At 39.6% G+C, this 27602-nt stretch overlaps 1 protein-coding gene across 2 annotated transcripts in view; it reads left to right on the forward strand.

Annotated features, from left to right (window-relative positions):
- Positions 1 to 7268: 7268 nt before the first annotated feature.
- The window catches only part of IKZF3 (IKAROS family zinc finger 3), a 68479-nt gene continuing 48145 nt past the window's right edge, over positions 7269 to 27602 (forward strand). For both annotated transcript variants that reach the window (XM_090044499.1, XM_090044500.1), the window contains exons 1-3: positions 7269 to 7359; positions 17230 to 17283; positions 18499 to 18609. In XM_090044499.1, the coding sequence (XP_089900625.1) occupies positions 7353 to 7359; positions 17230 to 17283; positions 18499 to 18609 (172 nt within the window). In that variant the 5' untranslated portion in view covers positions 7269 to 7352. The remainder of the gene's footprint in view (positions 7360 to 17229; positions 17284 to 18498; positions 18610 to 27602) is intronic.

The following is a 27602-nucleotide window of genomic DNA, read 5'->3' on the forward strand; positions in this document are numbered from 1 at the left end:
AGCACATCTGGAAACTATTTCTGGGCACACCGCTACAGGGGTTCGTGTCTCCATGTTTCAGATTTTGCCAATAAAAGTTATCACCCTAAGAAATGCTTGCCAACTTTCATAAAGGTATTGTGAGTCTGGCAGTGTTTTCTGCTTTTCTAAAGCCTCAGCATTTAGATGAGAATCTTGGCTCTAAGCGTTTGGGTTGTTTTTTTTCCTCCTGCTCTCAAGTAAATGTCTAGCACTCATGTTCGGGGAGAAAAGCTTGATCTGTGTATTCTAAAAACCTAATGTGAAATAAAAAGAACTAGAAGCCAACAGGTATTCTTATTTTAAACAGTTTATGATTTTTAAGTCAATCCCAGGGGCTTGGGGGACCTGGCTCATGGGTTTTGAAAAGTTGAGGTTGGTAATACAGTATTTTTAGAAAATGTGTTGTAGCTACGTTTGAAAATATTGCTGGATATGTTGGCTTGTTTTCCATTAATATTGGATGGCATTAGAAAATAGTGACATAACTGTTTAGAAATTGTGGTCAAGACTTTAATTAATAGAATGAATAATGTCCTATCCACACTACTGCACCACATGGCAATAGCAATGGTTTCACGGAAAAAATCTGACCTGCCAATACCAAACTTGATATCCATTTTTCTATGTGACTATAGCAAGCATAATTCAGTCCACCTATGTGGAAGAAAAGCTTTATTTAAATTATGAATTTAAAATATTTTAAATAACATGAACAAACAGCAAATAAATAGGAAAGAGAATCTATAGCTAATATTAAATTATGGAACGAAAATGTTCAGGCGGAAAACACAGTTACTAAAACATGCTGGTGTTTTTAAACTACTTGCCCTCTCATTTTCAAGTTATTCAAAGCTCCCTGCCCTACTAAATGTGCTTGCCTTAATCGTTTCAGTTATCTCTCTTAGTAAGAGCACAATATCCCACGCTCAGTTTTAAGTAGACCAACATATTATGTCTCAATTGGCTGGCTCAGCTGTAAGGAATATGTCAGGAGTTTTCAGTTTTAGTTTCTCTGAGACACTGAGTTGTTTAAAATTAGGACCAGAAGGTCCAGTGTTCCTCTGTGTCAAATATTTTCAGTTTTACTCAAAGTTATCTTTTCACGCTTATACCATATAGACAAAATGATTCAGTTCTAACCTATGTCTGTTATATACTAGTCATACCTAAGTCTGAACTTCCTCTGTTCCAGAGGATGTTTATGCCCAAATTTAATTTGACTATCCCACACAGACTTTCATTATCCCACTTGTTAATTATTGTAAAATAAAAATCTCTCCATTATAAAGCTTTCTCTGCAGTTTTGTGGATCTCTACATACTTAGACTCACAGACAATAATTCTAGTCAAATGACTCATCCCTTTTAAAGTCATGTTGTCTCTGAGGTAGAAGTAGATTCGTTGTCTTCTTAATAGGTTAGTGAACAGTATTATCTGAAAACGATTTAAAGGCTTATTCACCAACAAAAATTAAAAGATATTTTCTGGAGATTAAGATTGCTATTGTAATATGATTTGCTTTTGGTAGAGTTATCAGGCTTCCAAATCTTATTAAATGCTGTACAAATACACAGAAAAGGTTCTGGAAAATGGAACACAAAATAAGAGTCAACTGAAGAACAATTATTTAATATGGAATATAAAAAGTAAAAGAGGACCATGTATACTTATTTATTCATTTATTCACTTATTTATTCATTTTTCTCTTTTTGTGTTTTACTTTTTGTTGAAAGAACAAATTTTAGAGTCAGTAAATCTGTGTTCTGATAAGGCAGCTAATATGTGCTAGTAACTGAACCAGTAAACATGTTATAATTCAGAGACTCCCAGGCTAAAGGTGCCATCTCAGGTGTTTTAACAAAAGAAAAAACTAACTAAATTTCAACATGGTTTCTAATACAATTAACTATTTAAATCCTCATCCTCATCCATCATTATCATAGAATCATAGAATAGAATCTCTGGAGGCCATATAGTCCAACCCACTGCTCAAGGCAGGACCATCCCTAATTAACCCATCCCAATCAAATGTGTGTCTAATCTGCTCTTAAAACTTCCAAGGTGGGAGATTCCATAGCCTCTCGAAGCTTCTTTCTGTTCCAATGGTTAATTACCCACATAAGGAGAAAGGTCTTCCTAATATCTGACCTAATTTCCCCCTGCTATAATTTGCTCCTAGTTCTGACCCCTGTAGCTGCAGAGAGCAATCTATTCCTGCCATCTTTATAACCACCCTTCAGGTATTTGAAGACTGTTATCAGATCCCTTCTTAGTCTTTTCTTCTTCAGACGAAAGCCTAGCTCTTTCAGTCTTTCCTCATAAGTTTTGCCTCCCAGGCCCCTAATCATTTTTGCTGCTCTGCACTGGATTCTTTTCAATTTGCCCATATCCTTCTTGAAGTGTATGCCCCAAAACTGGACACAGTATTCCACGTGAAGCCTCACTAGTGCCAAATAGAACAGGAGACTCACTTCCTTTAATTTGCAAATGACACTCCTGTTAATACAATTCAGTATGCTACTGGTCTTTTTTTGTAACAAGAGCACACCTTTGCCTCATATTCAGCTTATGTTTCGCTATAACCTTTAAGTCCTTTTCTGCAGCCTAGCCAGTCGTTCCTCAGAAGGCATGTCTACACGTTCATTAAAGCACTTTGCCAAATGCGCATTAAATTTAGTACCTCTAATGTGAGGTACTAAACAAATGCAAAGTAGGCTGCCCTAATATGTGGTAATGAATACACACAGTTTTTACGTGATGCTTTAATGCACAGTAAAATAGGTGACTGCACGTTAAAGCACATGTGTAGATGCACCCCGTCTGTATTTGTGCATTCAATTCTTTTGTCCTGGGAGTTACATCATTACAATAATGAACTGAGTCTGCTCTTTTGTAAAGAGATTTACAAAGAGCAGACTAAGCCAAAGGCCCTTTCTAGGAGTTAACAATTTAATTTAGATAATCCAATATATAAACATACATGGAAAAAGACTGGAAGTGTTGATGTACTGTTTCTTATTTACAGTTCCTTCCCAAGCCTTTGAAGAGACATTGTATTCCTTCTTTAATTACAGAGAAGCCATCTTTCCTACAGAAATGATGGAACACCTACAGTTTCCTATGGGCTTGATTATCTGTGGCAAGGGATGTTTAAAAGAACCATAAGTATAATTTTGAATTTACATGGGTAAGGTATTATCAGAATATAATCTATCTATCTTTGCATGTCTTTCTTCTCTCAACATTCAGTGCTTTAACAAAAAACAGGGTTTCTTGTTTTTAGCAAGAGATGGGGACACAATAGAACTGGGATATTATACAGGACGAATTGCATAACCTCGAAGACAAGAGTAATAAAAATGTGTTTAAATTAAATAGAACAAATGTAAGATTTTTTACTCAGGCACTAATAACAAGAATTTCTGCCAAAAACTGGGAGCTCACCAGTTAGAAATGACAAAAGAGGAAAAAGACCTTGATGTATTAGTTGATTACATGATGCCGAGTATGAGCCATCAGTGTGATACAGCTATGAAAAAAGGAAAATGTCACAAAAGTGATGTTTCTGAGAGAGGAAGGGAACTATTAATTCTGCTGTACAAGCCTCTAGTGCAGATGTTCCCAAAATTTTTCTTGTTGTGTACCCTTCCAGATTTACCAACTGCCTGTGTATCCCTACCAGAATTAAGTTAATATTTTAACCCCTTAAATGCCAATTATTATTAGAATGAAAATTAAATCTGCCACTACACAATTTCTCTTGTATACCCCTCCCTGAGATGTCTTGTGCACCCCCAGGGGTATGTGTACTACAGTATGGAAACCCCTGCTCTAGTGAGGCCTTATCTGGAATACTGCATACTATTCAGGTCACCCACCTTCAAGGAAGATTAATTCAAACTGAAACAAGTGCAGAGAAGACCACATGAGGGGTAAGAGAGGTTACAGCTTCTTTCCATAAATACATCAAAGTAAATGCCAGGGAGGGAAAAGAAATATTTAAGCTGAAGGACTATGTTGGCACAGGAACAAGTAGATAAAGACTGGCCATGACTAACACAAGGCTGGAAATAGGAAGATTTCTAAGCATTTGAGTAGTGAGATTCTGGATCACCTGTCCAATAAATTTAGTTGGTACAAAAACGTCCAACTTTTAAAACAGAGCATGGCCAATTTATGAAACAGATTATCTGATATGGAGCACCACAACAGCAAGGGACTAGAGCTGATGACCCAGGAGGTCCCTTCTAGTTCTGGGCTTGCAAGTACTTATTAGAAATTAGAGTAGAAAAATGAGTCAGATACCAGTCTAAGATGGCACAAAAATAATTCTGAACATCATATCTCAATGTTTTGTAGTTATCACATAGGAGATATGTAACAATTGAAGCCAGTGCTGTTTGGCTTTAGAAACCCCTGTTCAGATCACCATTACACCATCCAAGGAGGTGATCCTCCCCCTCTATGCAACACAGTCAGGCCGAAGTTGGAGTACTGCATCCAGTTCTGGGCGCCGCACTTCAGGAGGGATGTGTACAACATGGAGAGGGTCCAGAGGAGGGCCACTTGTGTGATCAGGGGGCAGCAGGGCAGGCCCTACTAGGAGAGGCTACGGGACCTGAACCTGTTCAGCCTCCACAAGAGAAGGCTGAGGGGGGACCTAGTGGCCATTTACAAACTAGTGAGGGGGGACCAGCAGGCACTGGGGAAGTCCCTGTTCCCCCGAGCACTCCCAGGAGTGACAAGAAAAAGCGGTTACAAGCTGGCAGAGGGTAGATTTAGGCTAGATATCAGGAGGCGCTACTTCACGATCAGGGCAGCTAGGATCTGGAACCAACTTTCAAGAGAAGTGGTGCTGGCTACTACCCTGGGGGTCTTTAAGAGGAGGCTGGATGAACACCTTGCTGGGGTCGTTTGACCCTAGTACTCTTTCCTGTCATGGCAGGAGGTCAGACTTGATCATCTGCTCAGGTTGCTTCTGACCCTACAAACTATGAAACTACATGTACTACTACCTCCATTTCTACATTTTACAAGCATTATAAGAATATCCTTACTGACTTCAGTAGGACTATTTGTACATAAATAGGTTGCATGACTAAGATGTATGTAGCTACAAATTTAATAAATTTCTTCAAATATCAAATAATAATATACATTTAATGTAAGTCTAGTTCTTACTACCATACTTTCTCTTCATTGCTTGGCTTTAAAAGAACTTGTTGTTAATCCTAAAGAACACAACAAAATTAAAAAATAAAACTCAGTCATATACCCAAATCATATATTCCATACCGAAAATTGTCATGCAGCCTTCAGCCAAAAGTATTCATTTTTTCCCTTTACTTAGAGTCTCTTCATATGATCTTTGGTTTACCAGAACTTGAAAGCTGCATATACAAAATATTTGTCAAACCATGCAATAAGATGGGTTGTTCTTGTGCTGGAGGTGGTTGCTGACACATGGATTTGTCATGTAGGCTTTGTCAATATGTAGGCTATTATATTATGAAGTCATTTACTGGTAAATAATTCTGAGTTAAACAAATGACAAAACTGTTTCTTATTTTACAAATGAAAGACTGTGTTTTGCATTCCTGCACTTATTTTCTCACGATGTGTGTGGTGGATGCTCTTTCAGAGTATAATGTTGTTACAGTGTAAAAAAAGATTATTTAACTTCACTTAGAAAAGTTCTTAATAGAGTTATTCCTTACTGGCTTTTCATAGACTGCTTGGTCATTTTAACTTTTTTGAACAACTTAGTTTTGTTCTAAAAACAGATAATGAGCACTGCCTTTTCTTTATTAAGATGAAAAAGTAAAAAAGAAGTCTAGTGCTGTCTCATGCTCACACATTTTACCTTGCAAGGCTGACCTCAGGGTTCCAAAGAAAGCAGTGCTGATGCAAGTTTTTGAAAGAACGTGTTAACATATTTATGTGTGTAAATTATATCAGGGTAAGTTATTAAAGGATATTAATAACACAAAGGATATTAAACTCAAAAAAGAAAATAGTCTTTCATATCAAGTGTAAGTAACACTAATTTAAGCAAAGGCTTATAGTAAAAATCTAGTAAAAAATAAGCACAAACCTACCAATGCGAGGTAGTTCTGACCTACTGCTGTTAAATTCTTAACAGCAGTAGGTCAGAGGTACTGTTACCTGAGTGCTACTTAGCTACTGTTCCCTGAGTGACCCAAATTAAATAGCAATAAATGGCTTTTTAGAGCTACTATGACTATTACTACTTGTAAAGGACTTAAAAGATGGAAGGTGCTCTGAATATCATAACCACTATTTTTAATTGGAAAATTGTTTTAATAGATTGTGGGCCCACAAGATCATCCAGATCACAGGAGTGATCAAACCTCATCTTAAAATGAAGGGCTACAATGGTAAGTTCTATGAAATAACACACATTACACCTGTGTCTTATTTGTAAGGTAAAGACATATTCCTTGAAGACAACAATACTCTTGAGTCAAGATGGGAGATTCATGCTACAGGCTGTAGTATCTGCAGACTACACCTTTTGATGAAGCTGAGGGTTTACCAAAGGCACATTATGGAACTCCTTGGAATACACATTGCCATTTCTTCTCTAAAAGAACAACTGCTTGAGTTATAATGTTATGCACAAAAATAAATTCTCAGCCCCACATCACCAAGAACTAAGAAAAAAATACAAATAACTGCATTTTAAACAGCCTGAACGATTTGCTACTTCCTGCAGTAGGAGCTCAAAGAGTTGAGTGAAATAAGGTTCCCTGAACCTTTTAAAAATCATAACAACATTGTCACTTACTCAACACTTCACCTCCCCTCAAAATGCACCTCTTTTAAAGTTTCACTCTGAAAAGCACGGCCCACACACACACACACACCAATGTCCTCCCTTTGCGGAGAACTTGTGGGTAGTGCATTTTAATTGTACAGGTGACATTGCTTGCGTTTCTAAAATTAAGTAGTTTTAATCTTATGGAACGAATGCATTGGTAATTCATTCATAACATGATTAAATACATGCTACGTCTAATATGTAACATTTCCGTCTAAGAGGCTGAAATAGAGCGCACAGGATTTTAAGGGGGTTGCTGAGACTCTACGCTACTGCAACTGTTTTGCACCAAATCTTCAAACCACCACCCGGCGCCGCTCTAATCACACATACAATGAGTTCCTGTCCCTTTAAATGCCTGATGTCACAGTCTCCTATCCAGAACGGAAGCCCCAGTGGCTGGGAATCTCCCGCCTGCTGCACTTGACAATCCCAGAGCCCTGGACAAGCACGTGGAGCAGGGAGCTCAAGAGGACTTAGCTGCAGCAGCATGGAAGGTGAGAAGGGACTCCCCTTTCAAAAAAGGGAGTAGAGCTACTGTTCAGGGAATCCTGGTCCTTCTGTTTAGTTGTTTTAAATGCATTCTTAATTTATAAATCGCTACTGTCCTTTCAGTTTATTTAAATTTTCCATCTGTGCTGCTTTTTCTGCAGCCCGATTGCAAGCCAAAGAGGAGGAATCTAATCGCGTTTTGCAATTAAACAGGAAACGATTGAGCCTCTTTACGTTTAATTTCAGAAAAGTAAAAGTACGTTAAAGCAATGTTTACAATACATCTACTGCTGATATTCTAGATTTAACGAATTAAGGGCGTACTGGTTTCTTTGTGCTTATAAAAAGCACACCTAACTTTCAGAGCCAGTTAAAAACAAGTTTGCAGGTTAATTTGGGTTACAGCGTAGCCAGTGTTTAAAGAGAGGCAATATACATTGTTTCATACTGCTTTTAACAATCTTGGCAGAACCCCATATGCTCTCGCTCACCTTACAGTTTTAGAGGGTTAGATTGTCAATACATTGTTTTAAAACGTCTTTTAAAAAGTCTGACAGTTGAACCTGCCCGTCCTTTGGAGGAGACACCAGTATTTTAGGATAAAGTCAGTTTTGGTTTTTAAAATGTCTACCCCTGTGCTCATGAAGGATTTTGAAATGTGTGTTTCAGTAATACCCCATCATTTAAATACAACCTGACTCACTTCAGATTGCCACAGTTGGTAGCTGTGAAAAATACTTTAAAAGAATTTGTCTCATCGCAGTTTGTGTATTTGCAAGCAGCAGTTTCAGTCTCTTCAGTTAATGAAGCTGGAGTATATTTTTGTGTGGAAAATGAGAGCTTTTTTGGGCTGACACAAATGTTGGTCTCTGATAAAGAAATGAGCATGCTTCCACCTCTATGAAGTAGAAAGCATATTTTCAAAATCACTTTTTTTGTCTTTAAGAACTCTTGTAATTAAAAAGACTCTTGCTAACGACAGTTCAATTTTTCATTCTGTCTGTGAGTCTGTGGCATATAGCAGCACCCTGTTCATCTGGCATATTTGAAATAACTAACATTTGCTTCATCTTGAAAATCAATGTTTGTAAAATTCAATTATATTTTATTATCTCTGTATTCAATAACTGTAACATTTACTTTTATGGCCTGATTTTTACATTTATTGGTGAAAAAGCATGGTTCCATTGAAATCAATGTGAGCTTTGCCTTTGATATTAATGGCGTCATTCTTCCGTCTTTCCTGTTTTAGAAAAGAACAGGTAATCTGACTGAACTCGAAGAGGTTACTCACATAAGTAAAGTATATTTGCAGGACTGACAGTTTCAGATTGGGTCCAATGTTTATATTTATTAGGCCCAAATTCTATAGTCATTATTTGATCAAATCTCACAGTTGACTGGAAACTTGACTACAGACTTTGATCGTGTTGATTATCTATTTATCTGTGTTGCATTGGCGTGTATAGACTGAGTTACTAAATATATTCTATGTATTTATTGAGGTAATTTCTTAATCTAGAAAGTATAGGAGATATATTTTTCTATTTAAAATGAAAACCAAAATATCATCCCCTTTACATAAAATTTATGTTTTCTACCATGGTATGTCCAGTTTAACATAGTTTACAGTACATAAGATTAACAGAGTGTTAAAGAGCCAGGTTATTTATAGGTCCATAGTATTTAATTTATTTTAGAAATCTGCAATCTTAAATGCCTCAATTAAAAAAGAGAATAATAAAAAAAGAATGCTTCAAAAACTGGAAAAAATGAATACAGTAGCAGCATCTCTCTGAGATTATATCAATGTCCTTAATAATGTATTTTTCATAATCTAAAAAGTTAAAAGGTCTTTTTTCTTTTTTAATAAAAGATTAAATAAGACCAAATGCTTTCTTTGGGAAGGTATTGAGATTTGAAATGCTGAATAAGGCCCGTCTACCTGAACACTACATAGTCTTTCTTATGTTATTAGTATTGCATATTTTTGAAGATGGACTCTATTGGGATTTGGGAGCTAATTTTGAAGATGGAATCTATTGGCAAAAGAGTTTCTATTCAGTTTATAACAAAGACCATGATTACATATGGAGTTCTCATTGGATTCAAGGGTCACACTATGAATTCTCAACTTTTTTAGACTCAAGACGCCTCTCTGAAAATTCCAGCTCTAAACTTTCACAAATGTTTTGGCTACAGAAAAATAATAAAGCAGCTCTGCTGCAAAGAACTCAAAGAACAAAACCATGGATTCCTATTAGAAATCTCTGGGTTTATCTTTTGAATTGTGTAGGTGTTTGCCCATTTAACAGTGCTAAATATTGTGTGACACCCTTAAAAGAATCTCATAACTTTGCATGGTGCCAACGAACCCTGGTTGAGAATCACTGGGGTACTGCATGGGTGTGATTGCAGGATAGAGGCCTAGACTCTTTTTTTTTTTTTTTTTACCTTAGCTTTTTCTTTTGCCTGATAAAGAGTGAGTAAATAATGTTAACTATATACAGCAATAGCAAAGTTTATTGGCTTCAGGAACTGAAAAGGTTTGCAACTTGGTGTGTTAAATTGTTATTACACCGGGAAATATAACTGGTAAAAAAGGAAATCCAACCCTTGACTGATGATGGCAGAGAGGAGGGGTCATAATAATGCCAGATACACACCTGCATTTCTGCTGTCCAGAAACATGGGATAATGTTTTATATACATATTATTATATTTGGAAAAAATGACAACCTATTGAGTAATTTATTCACATATTCAGTCAGTTCTACAAATTGGCCAAATAGTAAAATAAAAGATACATACAGGTATATTAAAAGGTCACATTATTAATTTAGTAAGTTATTTGAGTATTATTTGACAAATTTTATCATTGGCAAAAATGTCAAAATACTTAAGAGCTGGTCTCGCAACCAGCTGCACTTTACTTCTGCTTTGTAAATGAACACTGTGTGCCATATGCAACATATACTATTCATAGCTAAATATTCTGTAAGCATCCTATCCAACAGATCACATCCCTTGAGGTTTAGAAGGCCCTGCTATGGGTATGTAAATGGGTTTTCTCTTTGTGATGAGCACTGGGTAGAGATATTGTCTTATTCTTGGCATAGATAAAAGGTTCCCATACTTTTTCCTCCTAGCACACTGCATGGCACAGAGAAGGATTTGACTCAAATGTTTTACTGAAAAAAGCAGTCCAAGAAAATACTTAGAGAATATTGGAGCCTTAAGTCTATAAGGAAGACTAATGCTATATGGAAACAAAGTGCAGATTGAAGGATTTAGAGGCCTGAAAAGTTTATGAAGAGTATGGTATTAGTGAGTGGGGAAAAACATAATTACACACTGTCATTATTATTATTTATGGTATTTATAATACTTCATTGCTTCAAGGCCCAGTGACAACTAGAATCCTGTTGTGCTGAACATTGTATATGTTTAGAGGAAGTCCCGCCATTAAAGAGCTTGGATTGTAAGGGCTGGTTTATACACACTTTGAACTACAATGTCTCTAGTGGTTTAGGAAACATTATAGTTTATATATTACAGCTCCCTAGGGTGGACAAAGGTATACTATAAAGAGATGCTTAGAGTGATATAGTTTACTGAACACCACATAAAGGTGCATATAATGGTAGTAACTAACACCTTTATGTGGAATTACTGTGCCTACGCTGGGAAGAGGTACTATTTTAAATATATTGATTTCTAAGCCTATTTAGTTTTAGAAAATGTGTGTAGATATAGATCAGCCTTAATTTAAAAAAGCCTTAGGGCAATTATAACTTTGCTTTTTGAGCTGCTGGACACAGAGAACATAGAATAGCCATACTTACAACATGCCATGATTTAAACGCTGTATATTGAGCTCTAGGGGTTTGGCCAGTGCAGAAGCTTTACACCGTTTTTTGTCCAGCTTTCTTGGCCTCCTGTACAAAAAGTCCTTTTCACCACCCTTAAGTCTTCTTGATACTAAGTCAAGTTTGTCCTGTCCAAAACCTAATGTTCATCAAGCTATCACATAAAAGGCATGCCAGATTTTATAACCAATAGCACACAAGAGAGTCATGTGGCTAGCATCACATCCACTCACCTTTGAGAATTCAGTCTGAACAACCAGGTACCTGTTTACAGCTGGGTCAACTATGGGTAGCCTTTAGAATGACTGGAGCAAATTCACTCTTTTGGATTACAGTGGACGTATTAACTGCTCGGCCTCCTGTTGCTGGAAGAATGAAATAAAAATATAATGTAATGGGAAATAAACTGTGGTACATAAGTTATTTGTTCAGTTAAAAAGTTTTGAGTCATTTAAATATCAATATACAACAAATTAATTTACATAGTTATTATCAATTGGCAGTTTCCAATAAGTGTTGCAGTTCATGTTGGTCAATACAGTATTCTGAGCCTATATATTTAGACATAAAAGGGTAAGAGAGTAATTGAATGCCTTAAAAATCAAGGATGCCTTAGTTAAGTTACATTTTTATTAAATGTAAGTCATTTTGTATCTAGCTTTTTGGCTTTGCTTGGGATGTGACTTAATATAATATATTTACTTCTAATATAAAATAAATAATGAAAAACATATACGTTGAATAAACCAAAGTACTCCTACCTTTTCTACCTACATTTTTATTTTTGCCGAACTTTTTAACACCTTTCCTATAGGTGTTAGGGTGTCTATAAAATAAAAATTTAAGTTTCAAAAAAACAAATTCTTGCTGTGGTTAGAATTCGTAATTTGTTTTTATTTCCACCGTTGATGGTTTCAGGTAAAATAGGTTTCTCTGAAAGAGTTTATGAGATGAAAATGGAAATTCACCTTTCTTAATTTATTGTTTACAATGAAATTTTGCTAGCGACTATTTACATAATTGGAAAATTAGCCACATATAGAGTAATTAGGTATACTCATTGCTAAGTGAGACTATTTGGAGAATTTGCATTATTTCCAGCTTCTGAAAATGGTAAAGAAAATCACAGAAAGACCTACAGGTCAGTGGAATTTCTCCCATAAAGAATCATAAATTCACATGATGTTTATGAAGGCTGGATTTTTCATTTGGATTTGATAGAGTTTAATGATATATACAAATAATGCTGCCCAATGATTCCTTTTTGACAACATTCCAAGAGAAATTTAGGATCACAAGTTACTCCAAAAAAGTTATTGGAAAAATATGTTACATAGTTTGCATTAAGAGCAGCCTGTTTTAGATAATGTATTGATTACCTTTGTCTGCTGATACATTCACCCACTTTTGGTCAAAATTGTGTATTTTTTTTTTTAAGGGTCTGTAATAAAAAATGCAGAAGACATGCAAAGCAGATAATCTGTACTGTTCATACTTGTGAAAATGAGAATTAAAGATGATTGTTTTGCAGTGTAGAAAACATGACATTTCATATTTCTGTGACCTACATTGTAAATCTGGGGGATTTTTTCCAGTATTAATAAAAAGTTTTATTAAATATTTATATTGCTATCGTACTAATGGTCTCAAATAGTTTGGGCTTCAGTGTGGTAGGTGCTCTACAAACATATAATAATTAACAACTTGCCTCATTCCTTTTGAGGCCCATCAAGAACTAAGAATACCATTTCATTTTATTTAAGCCAATGTGTTATTAATCTCTGCAACTATGAAAGAATTAGAATCAAATTAAAGCCAGGGAGTAGAAACTCAGGGCAATATGTTTGGAGGAAGTTATTTTGTAAAAATTCTGTGCATGAACAAGCAATTTGCATAAAGTTTCCCTTTATGTTATTCTCTTATTGGCAACTATTTAAGTTTTGTGAAAGTAAACTATTTAGCCTGTTTAAATAACTGATGATCAGCATAGCAAGTGGTTATTTGCCTTCAGTACCTACCACTTCCCATGAACTTTTCCCTAATGGTTGTTCTTTGGAAGATGTCTTCCTTGAAAGTCTTTGATGTCAACAGGACATCATGTGTAAGTACTTAAGATGGCAGAAAACCAATGCAAATACTGTCTCATACAATTAAATGAAGTGCTTTATTTTTCATGATATCTTTATTGAACTAACTGTATAGTTAGGAGAGATGGTGGACAAGCTTTTGGACAAGGTGCCCTTCTTCAGGGACACTCTTTTCTCGGGGACCTGAAGAAGGGCACTTTGTGCCTGAAACCTTATCTAACGTCTCTGTAAGCCAGTGGTTTTCAACCTTTTTTTTTAATTTGCAGACCCCTAAAGAGTTTTGAATAGAAGTGTGGACCCCTTTGGAAATTTCAAAGGGCAGTGAGGACCCCTTTGGATTCTAATTGTGGGAATTCACATACTTTCTATTGATGATAGTAAACTTGCATGGACCCCTTAGATATAGTCTGTGGACCCCCAGGGGTCCACAGATCACAGATTGAAAACCTGGTTCAATAAAAGGGTTTCACTAAAATCTTTTTATCTCATATAGTTCCTTGCCTGTCACTGCTCTAACTCTCATACAGTGAAGTAACTTCAGGACAACTTTTATGTTTAGTTCTAAAGTATAAGATTTTAACTCAGACGTTTTAGAATAAAACATTATTTTCTAAAAAAAAAATTAATTCAAATCCTCTTCCAGTAAAGAAGGTGCTTTTCTTTTCATTCAGGCCCATTTCAGATAATTTTTCTCAGGTAGAAAAGTTCTTAAGGGCATGCTTAAGTTCTTTCCTAGATTGCAGCCTCAGACATTTGGAAGACCTTTTTCTGCAGTGCGCAGCATTTTTTTTCAGAGTACTGTCGCACTACATATACACATGATCAGGCTTTTAGAATATTAGATTACAGAGATGTGACTGTTCATAGGAGATAAAAGAAGGGACGTTATTGAGATGGAGATTACTTTTTGTGTTTAAGAATTTTATTATGACATCTTTGTTTTCATGGCTGTGTCCACTTTAGTACTTACATAGGGAATTCAAGAAACCTTAAGAAGGGTGAAAAAAGAGGGGAAGAATAGTTATGGTCAGGATTAAGGATCAGTATTCCTTGGGCTGTTTGACTTTAAGACTGACTTTCTATATGGCCTTGGACAGATCACTTAACTTTTTTCTATATCTAAATTTCTCCCACCTGTAAACTGTGCATAATGACAATTAGCCACTTTACAAGGAGTTGAAAGATGTAATGTTTGTAAAGCATTTTAAAATCTTTTGTTAACACAGGTTATGGAAGTGCCATCTTTCTGAGAGAAGAGGAAAATTCTGTTTTTTAATTCTAGGATTAAATTCTCATAAGCAGACCATGTGGCTTAACTGCTATAGAAGTTAGTGGCATAATTCCCATTAACTTAAATGAGAGAAGAGATTGGCTGACACTAGGGATATCTACACATGCATCAATGGGCCATAGTTACTGCACATGAAGTTTAGCACTTGTTCTAACTGAATGAGCAGTAACTGGTGCTAGTATGCAGTAGCACCAGTGCACACCTTTTTAGTGATGCTAATGCGTAGTAGACAAATTCTACTGCACATTAGTCCAATAGCACGGCTTTTGCTGTGATGGTCTAATGCACAGTACAATTAGTCTATTGCATATTTAGTGCCTCATATAGATGTGCCCACTGGCTGCTTTTGTTAATCTTCCTCCATTTTTTTGCTAATTACTGCCAGTTAGTTGATTTAAAGAAACTAAAAACATACAAGATTACTTATACCAATATCTGAGCAATGAGAGGTTAACGTGCATTTAGGAGAGAAAAAAGTCCAAAGTTTTTAATGTCTTTAAGAGGCAAGTTTTGTGTGCCTCTTTGCCTTTAAGAGGCTTTTTTTCTTTTATCTTGTTGGCTATATCAGCCAGGGACATAATCACATAGATTTTTTAGGATAACCTCATGTAGTCGCTAGGCACTTTTTTTTTCTTTTAGTTACCCAAGTTTTATATCCTGGTGTTGCAGAGACCACAAAAATGTTCCATAAATGACATTAGTAAAGATAGATAATTAGGGGGTAAATGTCAGTAGTGGTTAACACCTCACTGCCACTATACGTGTATTTTTGTTATGTAACTGTTAGGAATAAGTTTTATGAGCTCTAGAGCTGTTGTTTTATTATGTATGAAGACAACATAAAATGTTCTGATATGCAAAGTAGAAGATAAAGACCTAAAAGAAAAGACCAATATAATATCAATAAAATATTGTGGGTTGTCATGACAGCACAGGCATTTGACAACTATTATATTATATTATATTATATTATATTGATTGAAAATCCTAGCCTGGATAGATTAATGTAAAGTCAATGCCTAAGGTTAGGCTCCACATTTAGGCAGATAATTGGGGCGTGCAAGTAGCACCCATTGACTTCAATGTGTGTTCAGTGGTTTTGGAAATCTGGCCACATGTATAGGTTCTTAAATATGAAGCTGAATTTTGTTTTTATTTTTTACTCATCTCTCTTTCAGAATTCAGATATAAGGATTAGTTTGTTCCACCTTGGGCATCTTGGTGGAACATGCCCAGGGTGTAAACATGAGATGTTTACTGAAGAGCAGAATAAGTGGCTGCTTCCCTATTAGGCTGGAGCAAATTAAATAACTCTGAAGTGGGATAGTACTTGTATTTACAGCCAGGGAGTATTTATACTATTTACAAGTACTATCCTGCTGTGGAGTTTTTAACTCTGCAGCGGCACATGTGTAGGTGCTGCTTGGCTGGCTGGGGCATGAGGGTGCTTCAGTGCAGGGGGTGCCTGCTGGCTAGCCCTGCACTAAAGCATGCTCATGCCCCAGCCAGCTCCTCCGGAGCACATTGAGCTGGGGAGAACAGTCCCAGGTTGGCAGGCTGGGCCCTCTAGGCCCTCTGTCAGCTGAGGCTGCTCCAACCCAGCTCGGTGTGCTGCACTCCCAGGCGCACATTCATATGGTGTGCCTGGGAGCAATAAACTCTGGAGGAATAAGCTCCAGAGTTTATTCATGTGCATCAATTCCCCTCTGAGTGCATCTACATATTCAATTAATACAAAGCAATAAACTCCAGAACAGCCTGAGCTGATGTAAGCTACTCCTCGGTGCAGCATTTGCATGTATACCTGGGACAGCAGCAATTTGATCCAGGGCAGACCAGACCTGGGATGTCAGGGGGACCAGGAGGTCAGCGCAGGTTCTGGCTGGTGGTACTGGGTGGCAGAGGGGCTGGTTGGGACATGAGAGTGATGAAAGTGTGGAGCCATGTGGGTAGGCAGGGATGCAGGAGTTTGGTTCCTGGCTGACTGGACACAATCTATGCCTGTGGTCAGCATCCACATGTGCATTTGATCACAGTTACTTACCCCACCATAAGGTAGTACTGTCCCTAACAGTACTATCTTATGACAGTGTTAATCAGTTTACTGCAGCCTAATAGCATCAGGCATGTATATGGTGACACTTAACTCTGCAACTAATTAGTCTACTCTGCAGTTAAGTATACATGTAGATGCAGTCCCTTAAAACCCAAATGATGCAGCAAAATCAATATTGGATTTTTCCTTGTTATTAAAGGAATTCACAAGTATTTAGCACTCTGACTTGTAGAAAACCCTACCACACAACTACTTTCATTAAGCTGAGTTCACAAAGCACAAGATGTTTTCAGTTAAAACTTTGGCTAATTGACTCTTGAATACTCAGACTACAGAAAGAGGAATGCAGCTGATTTGGACAGGTAACAATGGTCAAGCTACAGAAAAGGAATTTGTATAATTTTAGAAATTCCACTTGATAAAAATAATTTTGGTGACTGTTTTGGAGTTTTGATCTGTTAGTTTTGCTGTTCAGCTTATTGCCAATGTGTTATAAAATTACAATTTTTATAAAATGTGGATGATTTAAAAAAATGTTAAAAACTGACACTGCTTTTTTATGTCTTTTTCAGATACACAGTCAGGTATGGACCTAAGTAATTCTCAGGAACAGCAAATGGCTACAGGTACTCTATTCCTCCCTTACATATATTAATCTGAAACCGATATTCACTGGCCTTCTTGCCATAATTATGAACAGTGAATAGCTAACAGTGTTGATGTTTAAGAGTTTGATTTTTTTTTTTTCAAAGGCATCTAATTGCCTTAGATGCACAAGTTCCACTGACTTCAATGAGGCTACTCACATTGTTCAATGTAAGCATGTGCTTAACTTCTTTTCTGCATTTGGACAAGAATGCTCTGCATCTTGGAAAAGGGCATCCCAGATGGACCTGCTGCATTTTGTAATGAATTTTTTTATGCTCTCTTCAAAGTTCTTGCTTGTTTACTTTCTAATTCATAAAATTCAGTAATTCACTATGGGACTCCCAGTCAATAGGGTGCATTATGAAGGCCTTGCCATATTTCTATATAATTACAATATATCAAGTACACATTCATACCTCTTTCATCCTGACTCAAAAAAAGCACCAGAATAATTCATAAGATCATAGAAAAGTAGGGCTGGAAGGAACCTTCAGAGGTCATTTAGTCCAAACCCCTGCTGGAGGCAGGGGATCATCCTTATCTAAACCATCCTATAATCCATTGTTTAATCTATTAGTAAAACTACACAGCCAACCCTGACACAAGGCATAACACCCTAACCTGTCACAGGTGAGGCAGGGGGAGAACAGTGTCCAATGTCCGCTGCTATAAGGGCTGTTTAAAATATACTTGAGAGATCCAAGAAAGAGAGCCATTTCCTTCACTACAGTGAAAGGCAACCCCCACACTTCCCCAACAGTTTCTACCAACCTAAGCATGGGGTAAAATTCCTTCCTAATCCCAAATATGGCAATCAGTCTAACCCTGAGCATAGGGGCAGCACTCCCTAGCCAGGAACTTCCAGATTTAAGTCTCAGCAGGAGCAATCTGAACAAAAGAATTATAGGTGTATACTTATGGGTGTATATTTATGGAATAGGTGTTTGGTTGTCATCTTAGCAAAGTGTTATTTTTTTGAGGGACTTATTCCCCAATCTGCCATTGCCTCAGTGTGTGACTAAAAGCAAATCATTTCAGCTATGTTGCAATGCCACCCATCACTAATAAGGGTACTAATATTAAACATTTTGATAATTGTTTAAAGTTTGCAAAGTGTATTGAGATAATCGCATGAAAAATGCTCTTAAAGAATCAGTCATTAATTGCTGTTATTTAACATTTCCTTTCTTCAGAAGGACAGGAAGTATTGACAGACTGTAATTCAAACAAATCCCGGGATGTGGAAAATATGAATAAAGGGGAAGACATGAAGGAGCATAGTCAACCTAATGAAGAAGCAGGAGGTAAATTGAGGCCCATATAATGAAAACTGAAAGTTCAAGGTTTCCTTCTTGTATTTAGTTATTTGAAGCTTCCATATAGATCAGAGGCCCATTTTGCCTGTATCCTGTATAAAACTTGAAATATGAGTTTTGATGTTTCAACACTTTACCAGATATTCTTCAGGTGATATGCAAAACAGAAAAACTGCTGAAATTTTCCATTAAACAATTCCATGCACAGATTGTATACAGTGCACTTACATACATTCATGCAATGTATACAATAAGGTTCATACATCAGATAAATACTATTTGCATTTAATAAATGGTGTTATATAGATTTAATTTATTATTTAGCAGTGGCAGCACAGGCTGGTAGTTGGTGGCGGCAGCCACTCTGTGGAAGCTTCTCCCTCACCCTCCCCCAGCTCCTGGGAGGTGGTGGTACGTGGCACTTCGTCCCCAACGCCCCCCTGTCATTCTTGATGGGTAATTTGCTAGTAATTTATAAAAGTCAGTAATTCACTATGGGACTTGCAGTCATTAGGGTGCATTAAGTAATTACAGTGCCGTAAGTTTTTAGTACCTGTTTTAACAGGTACTAACTTCATGCACTGTAATCGGTGCTACTGTACAGTAGCACAGGTGCTTTCACCATGATATGCTAATGTGCAGTAGGGTTAGTCTAATGCACTTCTAGCATCTTGTGTAGACATGCCCATAATATGCTATTTGCACAATCAAAACCTATTATACACACGCAGTAAATAGTAGATACAGATAAGACAGGAAGTTTTATGTTGTTGCATGTCATAGAGGGCACATCTACCCAAGATGCTAGAAGCACAATAGATTAATTCTACTGTGCATTAATATGTCATGGCAAAAGTCGTGCTAATGCGCAGTAGAATTGGCATCATGTAAAAGAAGTGTGCCTGTGCTACTGTGCAGTAGTGCCAGTTACAGTGCATTAAGTTAGTACCTCATATTACAAATACTAAACTTAATTAGTTCTAAGTTTGGCACTTTAATGCATGTGTAGACATGCCCAAAGTTTCAGATAATGAAATGTATGATTGACTTACCTGACTTTATTTTGGTAACACAATGTGGAATCATTCACACAAAGATGAGATTTTATTATTGAAAATCATGCTCTGGAATGTTTTTGGAAAAAAGTAGTTTGTATATAAAAGATCAGATGTGCTAAGAGGGCACTATATATTAATATTACTAAGCTAAATGTATCAGCTTAGATTAGTACAATGAAGTTCACTAAAGAAAGAATAGATTATTCCAAACTCTAAGGGAAAGGCAACCTTTCCAAATATCAAAATATTGTGCACAGTGGGTACATCTACATGAGCAGCTTAGTGTGCATAATGGTGGTAGCCTAATAACACTGCACAGTAGTGTGCTGGGCAAAAACCGTGCTAATACGCTACTGCGCAGTGGGGGTGTGCGAAGCAAGCCCTATTTGATTCAGATTCGGCCTGAATTGGGAACAGTGATTCAATTTCGTTGATTCGGATCACTGTCCCTAATTTGATTTGGCCAAATCCGAATTTGAAGATTCAAGGCTGATTCAGACATAGACACAGCTTTAAAAATTTTTCTACATACCTTGAGGTAGCAGGCGTGGCTTGTGAACGCTGCAATATTGGGGCACATGGAGTGTCCCACACGAGTGCTGGGGGGCCCTCCACATGCTCACCAGCAAACCCGGAAGTGGACCCTAAGTATTTCTGGTCCACTTCTGGTATTGCTGGGGACCACATGGCGGGGGGGGACCCTGTGCCTCCAGCTCAGCGATCCACCATAGGTACCCCAGGTGCTCCCCCAGACCCAGGAGACACCAGTCACTGAGCTGCGGGTATACAGGGGGGGCCTCCCTGCACGGTCCCCAGCAGACCCAGAAGTGGACTGGAAGTGCTTCTGGTCCACTTCTGGGTCTGCTGCTGAGCACACTTGGGAGCCCCCCATGCTTCTGTGAGACATTCCATGCACCCCAGCATCGCAGCACTCATGATCCCCTGCTACCTAGAGGTATGTAGAAAAAACATTTAAAGCTGTCTCTGTCTGAATCTCTGAATCTTTCTGAATCTCTCCCAATCAATTCAGAGGGTTCCAATTTGATTAGGAGAGATTAAAGGTTCCTCTGATTTGATTCAAATCGGGCTGAATTTCCACCAAATTGAATCAGGGACCAAAGCTTCGCTACTATATTAGGCTACTGTGCAGTAAGTGTCACTAAAAAGCCATGCACTGGCATTACTGTGCAGTAACTGTAGTTACTGTGCATTTAATTTAGTACTTCATTAAGCAAGTAATAAATGAAATGCATAGTAACTACTGCACATTAATGAACGTGTAGACACACCTACTTATCCTTGCCCTATAGTTGCTGGGTATAGAACAAGTGGATCAATTCTAGGTTTTTAATCTCAATAAATATAAACAGTGTTTTCTATGCACCTTTTGGGGATGGTACAAATATGAGCAGAAATGCACAGGGATTCTGCATAAATATGTGTATTGCTATTTTCAAATTGTTGCAGTCTCTTCACTGTAGTATCTGTGCACTAATAAGCTAAACAAGATAAAAGAAGCAGCCTTTAGGTAACCTGTCAGGGTGTAGCCCAAGGATTTGCAAATATGCATGTGTGAGAGAAGGCGAGCCCTTGAAATACATCCCTTTATTTAAAACTTCATAAACTGAAATCACAGCATTAATAAACATTCCAGTTACTCTAAGTTGAGCATGTCATTTATGTGAGATCTTGACCACAGACGGTGAAAAATGCTGCTTGGCAGAGGATGTGGTAATATATACTGAGGAAAAGGCTTTTTTTGGGTTTTTTTGTTTTTTGTTTTTTACTGGTTTCACATTGCCTTTCAAATATAGCATGTCCATGGAATGGTACTAGTATCAAGATAAATTATTCCTGTGGCTTTGGTTGATAGTTTTTGAGCAAAGAATTGCATAATTCATACCAATTTTAAATATTGCCTCTGAATTGGTCAGCCACATGAATAAAGTTAGGCATTATTTGTATTTTATATAATATGAATGTAACAAATTAGATTAAAATGAGACATTTTAACTTTTACGGCATTAAAAAAATATAAATTTAGAGCTAATTCCTATTTCAATTTCACCCACATAAGTAGCACGTAAGTAGCCATCTAATGGCAATTTTATCTCTTACACGTTGCATTTCACATAGCTACACTTGCCTTACATCTCCTTTCTTAACATGTTCAGTAAGATATACTATGGCTGCATGCATGCATTGGCACATGTTTAACAGTGCATTAATCACAAAACATTAGTTGCAGAAAAACTACGAATACTGGGAGGGAGAGCTGTTCTACTCTTAGCCCACTAGCCTAGCAGTAATGGCACTTGTCCATGGTGTAGGGGATGCAGACTCTAGATCCCTTTCAATCAGAGGGGTTTTAAATTTAAATTTCTCACTTCCCAGAACTAGCCCATGGGGTAGGTACTTTCTAGAACAATCAAGTTCTGTTTTTGAAGTTGGCCTACTGAGAAGCTGGAGGGGAAGATATATGGGTTCAGGAGGAAAAGAACAAGCCAGAGGAATGATGGCTCAGTGAAGAGCAGAGCCAACTAGAGGGAGGGTGGCAATTGCCCTGTTGGGGTGGAGTTCTGTTTCTATCTCTGGCCCTTGCCTCTGATAGGTCAGAAATTATCCTAATGTTTTATCTATTTTAATGAATATTAAATGCAAGGTGCAATGGGCTAGCTTCAGTAGGAAAACCGAATAATGCTCTGGACATTGTTTAGCCTATACTGTGATGGTTAGAGATTTTTGCTAGGAAGCATGTTACAAGTTCAACCCCTCTAATTAAAACATGGAAGGGTTTCTCCTCCCTGCACCTTTCCAGTATTTATACCCAGTACACATTCCCAAAATTCAAACTGATTAAGATACCATAAATTACTATTGTGAGGCAATGGAAGTGCTGCTTAGGCTTGTGAAGGTGAAATAGGATTCAACCTTCAGTGCTTAACTAGTGAAAGGGTTCAGACTAACTGCCTTAAAGACAGAAGTCCTCCATTTATCCAGGTACAGTACAGAAACTGCAAATATAAGCTGATTATATACCATGTGCTGCTAACATGGCTTAGTTTTCTGTCAAAAAAATGGACTGCTTAGGACCGAGAGTCACATTTTCAAATGCATTTATACATGTATAAACAGATGCCTAGTTGGATTTTTTTTAAAGTGACCAAGTTAGTAGGCACCTAATTCCTTTTTAAAATCAGCAGGACTTGAGCAACTGCACTACTTCAGTGCTTTTGAATATCTGGCCTGGAACCTACACCTGTGCCCTTTGCTTAGTATCATGGCAGCAGTTAGGACTATCAACTACTTGACTCTCCCCTTCCCTCCTGTTCTTTCCCAGTCTTTATAGGTACTTTGCCCTTCTGAAATGTTATGAAAAGGAAAACCTGTATTTAAATGAGATGTATTTTATGCAATTGTAAGACAATATTTATCATGACATTTGCTGTTATATACATTACCTTTTTATATTTTAGTAGAATTTCTGAGTCTTTTTGTATGTGATAAAATTATCTTGAAAAACATGGTTTTGATAATTTTACACACCAAAATATTGTTATTAATATTAGTACAATATTTGTTCACTCTTCAGTAAGCTCCATCCCTATTGGAATTATCATTCATCGTAGGGGTCCCAAACTCTGGCCCATGGGCCAGATCTCACTCCTGGTGCTGGGTCATCTGGCCCACGAGGCTTCCAACAGATTTGTAGGGATCCGTGTGGGCTATGCTCCTGTGTGCATAGGGCCTGATCCCAGTACACAGGGGTTGGGTGGGCACAGCATGGGGCCCCAGAGCTCAGTCCCAGCACACGGAAGCAGAGCAGGGTTCCCAAAGCAAGTCCCTGCTGCATAGAGATGGCATGGGACCCTAGAGTCATGGGGCCATTCTGACCTACAGACCGGCCCAGTGCTATTCATCGGACCCATGTAACCAAAACTGTGAGTACCACTGATTCATTCTAAATTGATTCAGAATGATGGGGCTTAGCCTTTTGGCCCCATAGACCCAGATAAGCCATGTGGGGATGGTTTATGAGCCAGATTGGACCCTGTGTACCAGGATTGTTCCCATATGCCAGATCGAGCCTGGCATGCCCTTGGCTGGCTCATGAGTGCTTGAATCAGGCCCCATGCCACCTCAGCCCAGCCCCGGCCCTGGGGCCCTGCATCTCCATACCACAATCGGGGCCCAGGGCCCCATGCCACCTCTGTCTAGCTTTCTGTATCAGGATTGGGCCCAATCTAGCATACAGGGTCAGTCCATGGGGCTTCCAGTCTGTGAGGCTTCCCATGGACTGGATGATGGGGCACCAGAGGCCCAAGCTGGCCCATAGATCAGGTGTCAAGCACCCCTGATCCAGAATATAAATCCACAACAACACTGCAATAATCCCTCCTCTTTGATCATCTTCAATATATGAGATACATAGGACAAACTTTACCCAAAAAGCTGCATCAAAATATACATTGTCTTATATTACAAGAATGTTATGTCTACTTCACAGTTCTACCTACAGTCCTGAACCATCAATCTGATAGGAGATGCACAGAATATTTCTATTTGTATAGTGCATTGGCTGTAGATTCTACTTACAGCTTCAGGTGACATGTTTTTGTCTCACTAAGCATAGATTGATACAAGTCAAATTGACTTCATAGAATCAATGAGTCAAAAGGGACCTAGACAGATCATCTAGTCCAACCCCCTGCCATGGGCAGGAAGGAGCACTGGGGGTAGGAGGGGTCATAAGACCCCAGCCAGGTGCCTATCCAGTCTCCTCTTGAAGAATTCTAGGGAAGGTGAGAGCACCACCTCTGTGGGAAGCCTATTCCAGGCTCTGGCCACCCTTACAGTGAAGTAGTTCTTCTTAATATCTAACTTAAATCTATCCTCCCTCAGCTTGTGGCCATTGTTCCTGGTGACTCCAAGGGGGCCCTGGTGAACAGACTTTCCCCGAGTCCCTGCGGCTGGCCCCTGATAAGGTTGTAGGCAGCCACAAGATCCCCCCTCAGTCTCCTCTTGTGGAGACTGAAGAGATTCAGGTCCCTCAGCCTCTTCTCATAGGGCTGGCCACAGAGGCCCTCAACCATATGAGTGGCCCTCCTCTGGACCCTCTCCAGGTTCTCCACGTCCCTCTTGAAGTGCGGCGCCTAGAACTGGACACAATACTCCAGCTGTGGCCTGACCAGTGCTGCATAGAGGGGGAGCAAGACCTCTCTGGACCTGTTAGTGATGCCCCTGTTGATGCATGACAAGGTGTGGTTGGCTCTGCCTATTGCTTCATCGCATTGGTGACTCATTCATCCTGGAGTCAATCCTGACTCCAAGATCCCTCTCTGCCTCTGTGCTGCTGAGAGGGTCAGCCCCTAACCTCTAACCATAATGCTGGTTCCCTCTCCCCAGGTGCAGCACCTTGCACTTGTCCTTGTTGAACTGCATCCTGTTCAGATCCGCCCTCTTCTCTAACCTATCCAGATCTGCCTGGATGCGGTCCCTGCCTGCCAGTGTATTCACTTTACCCCACAGCTTGGTGGCATCAGCGAACTTGAACAGGGTGCTCTCCACTCCCTCATCCCACTAATGAAGATGTTGAACAGCACTGGCCCAAGGACCGAGCCCTGGGGGACTCCGCTGCCCACACCCTCCCAGGTCGACATCGACCCATCCACCACCACCCTCTGGGTGCGCCCCTGGAGCCAGTTTGCCACCCATGTGACCATGCATTCATCAATGCTGTAGTCCCTCAGCTTGCCCACCAGAATTGGGTGGGACATTGTGTCGAAGGCCTTCTGGAAGTCCAAGAAGATGACATTGACTTCCTCCTTCCCATCTAAGCTCTTTGTTACCTGGTCATAGAAAGAGACCAGGTTAGTCAGGCAGGATCGGCCTTGCACGAACCCATGCTGGTTACCCCTCAATATCACTTCCCCTGCAGGACTCTCACAAATGTGGCCCTTGATAATTTTTTCAAAGACCTTCCCCAGGATGGAAGTGAGGCTGACTGGCCTGTAGTTGCCAGGCTCTTCCTTCCTCCCCTTCTTAAAAATAGGGAGCACATTGGCCCTTTTCCAGTCCTCAGGGACTTGGCCCGAGCAGCCATGCCAATGGCTCCACAATGACACCAGCCAATTCCCTCAGCACCCGCAGATGAAGGTCATCCAGGCCTGCTGACTTGGACACATCTAAGCCCTCCAGGTGGTCCTTAACTAGGTCTGAACTAACAGTCGGGGGACTCGCATCCTTCCCGGGCCTCTCTACGCTGTCACCCAAGAGCACCCTATTGTCAGCGGACAGGAACACGGAGGCAAAGAACTTGTTGAAGAGTTCTGCCTTCTCTTGCATGTCCATCCCCAACTGCCCTGCCCTGCCCTGCCCTGCCCTGCCTTATAGGGGTCCAATGTTACCCTGAGACAACTTCTTGCTACCTATATACTTGAAAAAGGACTTTTTGTTACCCTTAATCCCAGAAGCTAATCTAAGCTCCAGTGCTGCTTTAGCTTTCCTCACCAAATCCCTACAAGCTCGGGTCAGGGAGGTGTACTCCTCCTTTGTCCCTCCCCCTGCTTCCACCCCCAGTATGCTTTTTTCTTTGCCGTCTGGCCAGCGTGGATATCCACACTCAGCCATGAAGGTTTCTTGGACCCTTTTCCCGGCTTCCTGCACAGAGGAATTGCGTCCTGCTGCACCCAAAGGATAGCCTCCTTGAGGAAGGACCACCTTTCCTGGACCCCCATACTAGCTATCCCCTGGGCTCCGAGTGCCTCCCTGACTACTGCCCTGAGCACATTGAAGTTGGCTTTCCTAAAGTCAAACATTTGTGCTGTGCTAGTTACCCTCCCCACCTTTCTCTGAATAGCAAACTGGATCATTTCATGATCACTGTCCCCTAGCCTCCCTTGTACTAGCACCTCCCCCACCAGGTCATCCCCAGAGGCTAACACCAGATCCAATATGGCGTTTTCCCTAGTGGGGACGAGTACCTCCTGCACAAGGTATAGGTCCTGTACGCACGTCAGGAACCTTCGTGATTGGCTAGACCTGGCCGACTGCTCCTCCCAGTTGATGTCAGGGTAATTTATATCCCCCATGACCACAACTTCCTTTGTGAATGGACTTGATGCTCCATTATTCATTGAAAGCTTCACCTTTTGCTTTCACCTATACAATTCCAAATGTAGCAGCAGGAGCAGATCCAGAGTGGGTGCAGTGGCATAGCTGCACCCCACTGTTGGATTGGACTGCACCATGGGAGCCTCCAGGGATTTCTTAAAGTCCCTAAAGTAAGTGAAAAAGCTCTCCCTTCCCTTTGCTGCTGAAAGAAACTCCTACTTCCCACCTGGTTGCACCATCCTTACTCCTTCTCCCTCTCCACCGCCTGCCTTTCCCCACTGCCATGAGGGCAGAGAAGCACCACACCCATTCCTGCCTGTCATGCAGCAGCAGTTCCAGAGCCAGCCAGGCTGAGCAGGGGTTGGGCTCAGCTGGGGATGGGAACAAGGACTAGGGTTCTCCTTCACCATGCTGTGACTAGACAGGGTGGGGGGAGCTCTCCAGTCACACTGTTGCTACTGTCCCCTCCCCAGCTGGGTCTGGAACTTCTCTGCCTACCAACCATGGAGAATGCAGCAGGGACAGGCAGGGGAGGGGAGAGGGAAACAGGAGGGGAGGGGGCCACCTCTGAGCAGGAAGAGGAAGGGAGGGAGTATTTTCACCTGTTTTAGGACTTTAAAAACTCCTTGGAGGTTCCTGCCATATGGTTTGCCAATATTGGTGAGGCAGAGGAAGCTGGGAGCGGAGGATGCAGCCACCCCTGCAGTGTAGGTTGTTGTTCCTACACCCCTCTTTGGGAAATCCTGGATCTGCCCCTGCGTAGCAGACCAGGTATATGAAAATTAATTACTAAACAGTTATTGTGAGTCA

Source organism: Crocodylus siamensis, chromosome 4 (assembly GCF_052110815.1).
Source record: "Crocodylus siamensis isolate JL-2025a chromosome 4, ASM5211081v1, whole genome shotgun sequence".
Taxonomy (NCBI): Eukaryota; Metazoa; Chordata; order Crocodylia; family Crocodylidae; genus Crocodylus; species Crocodylus siamensis.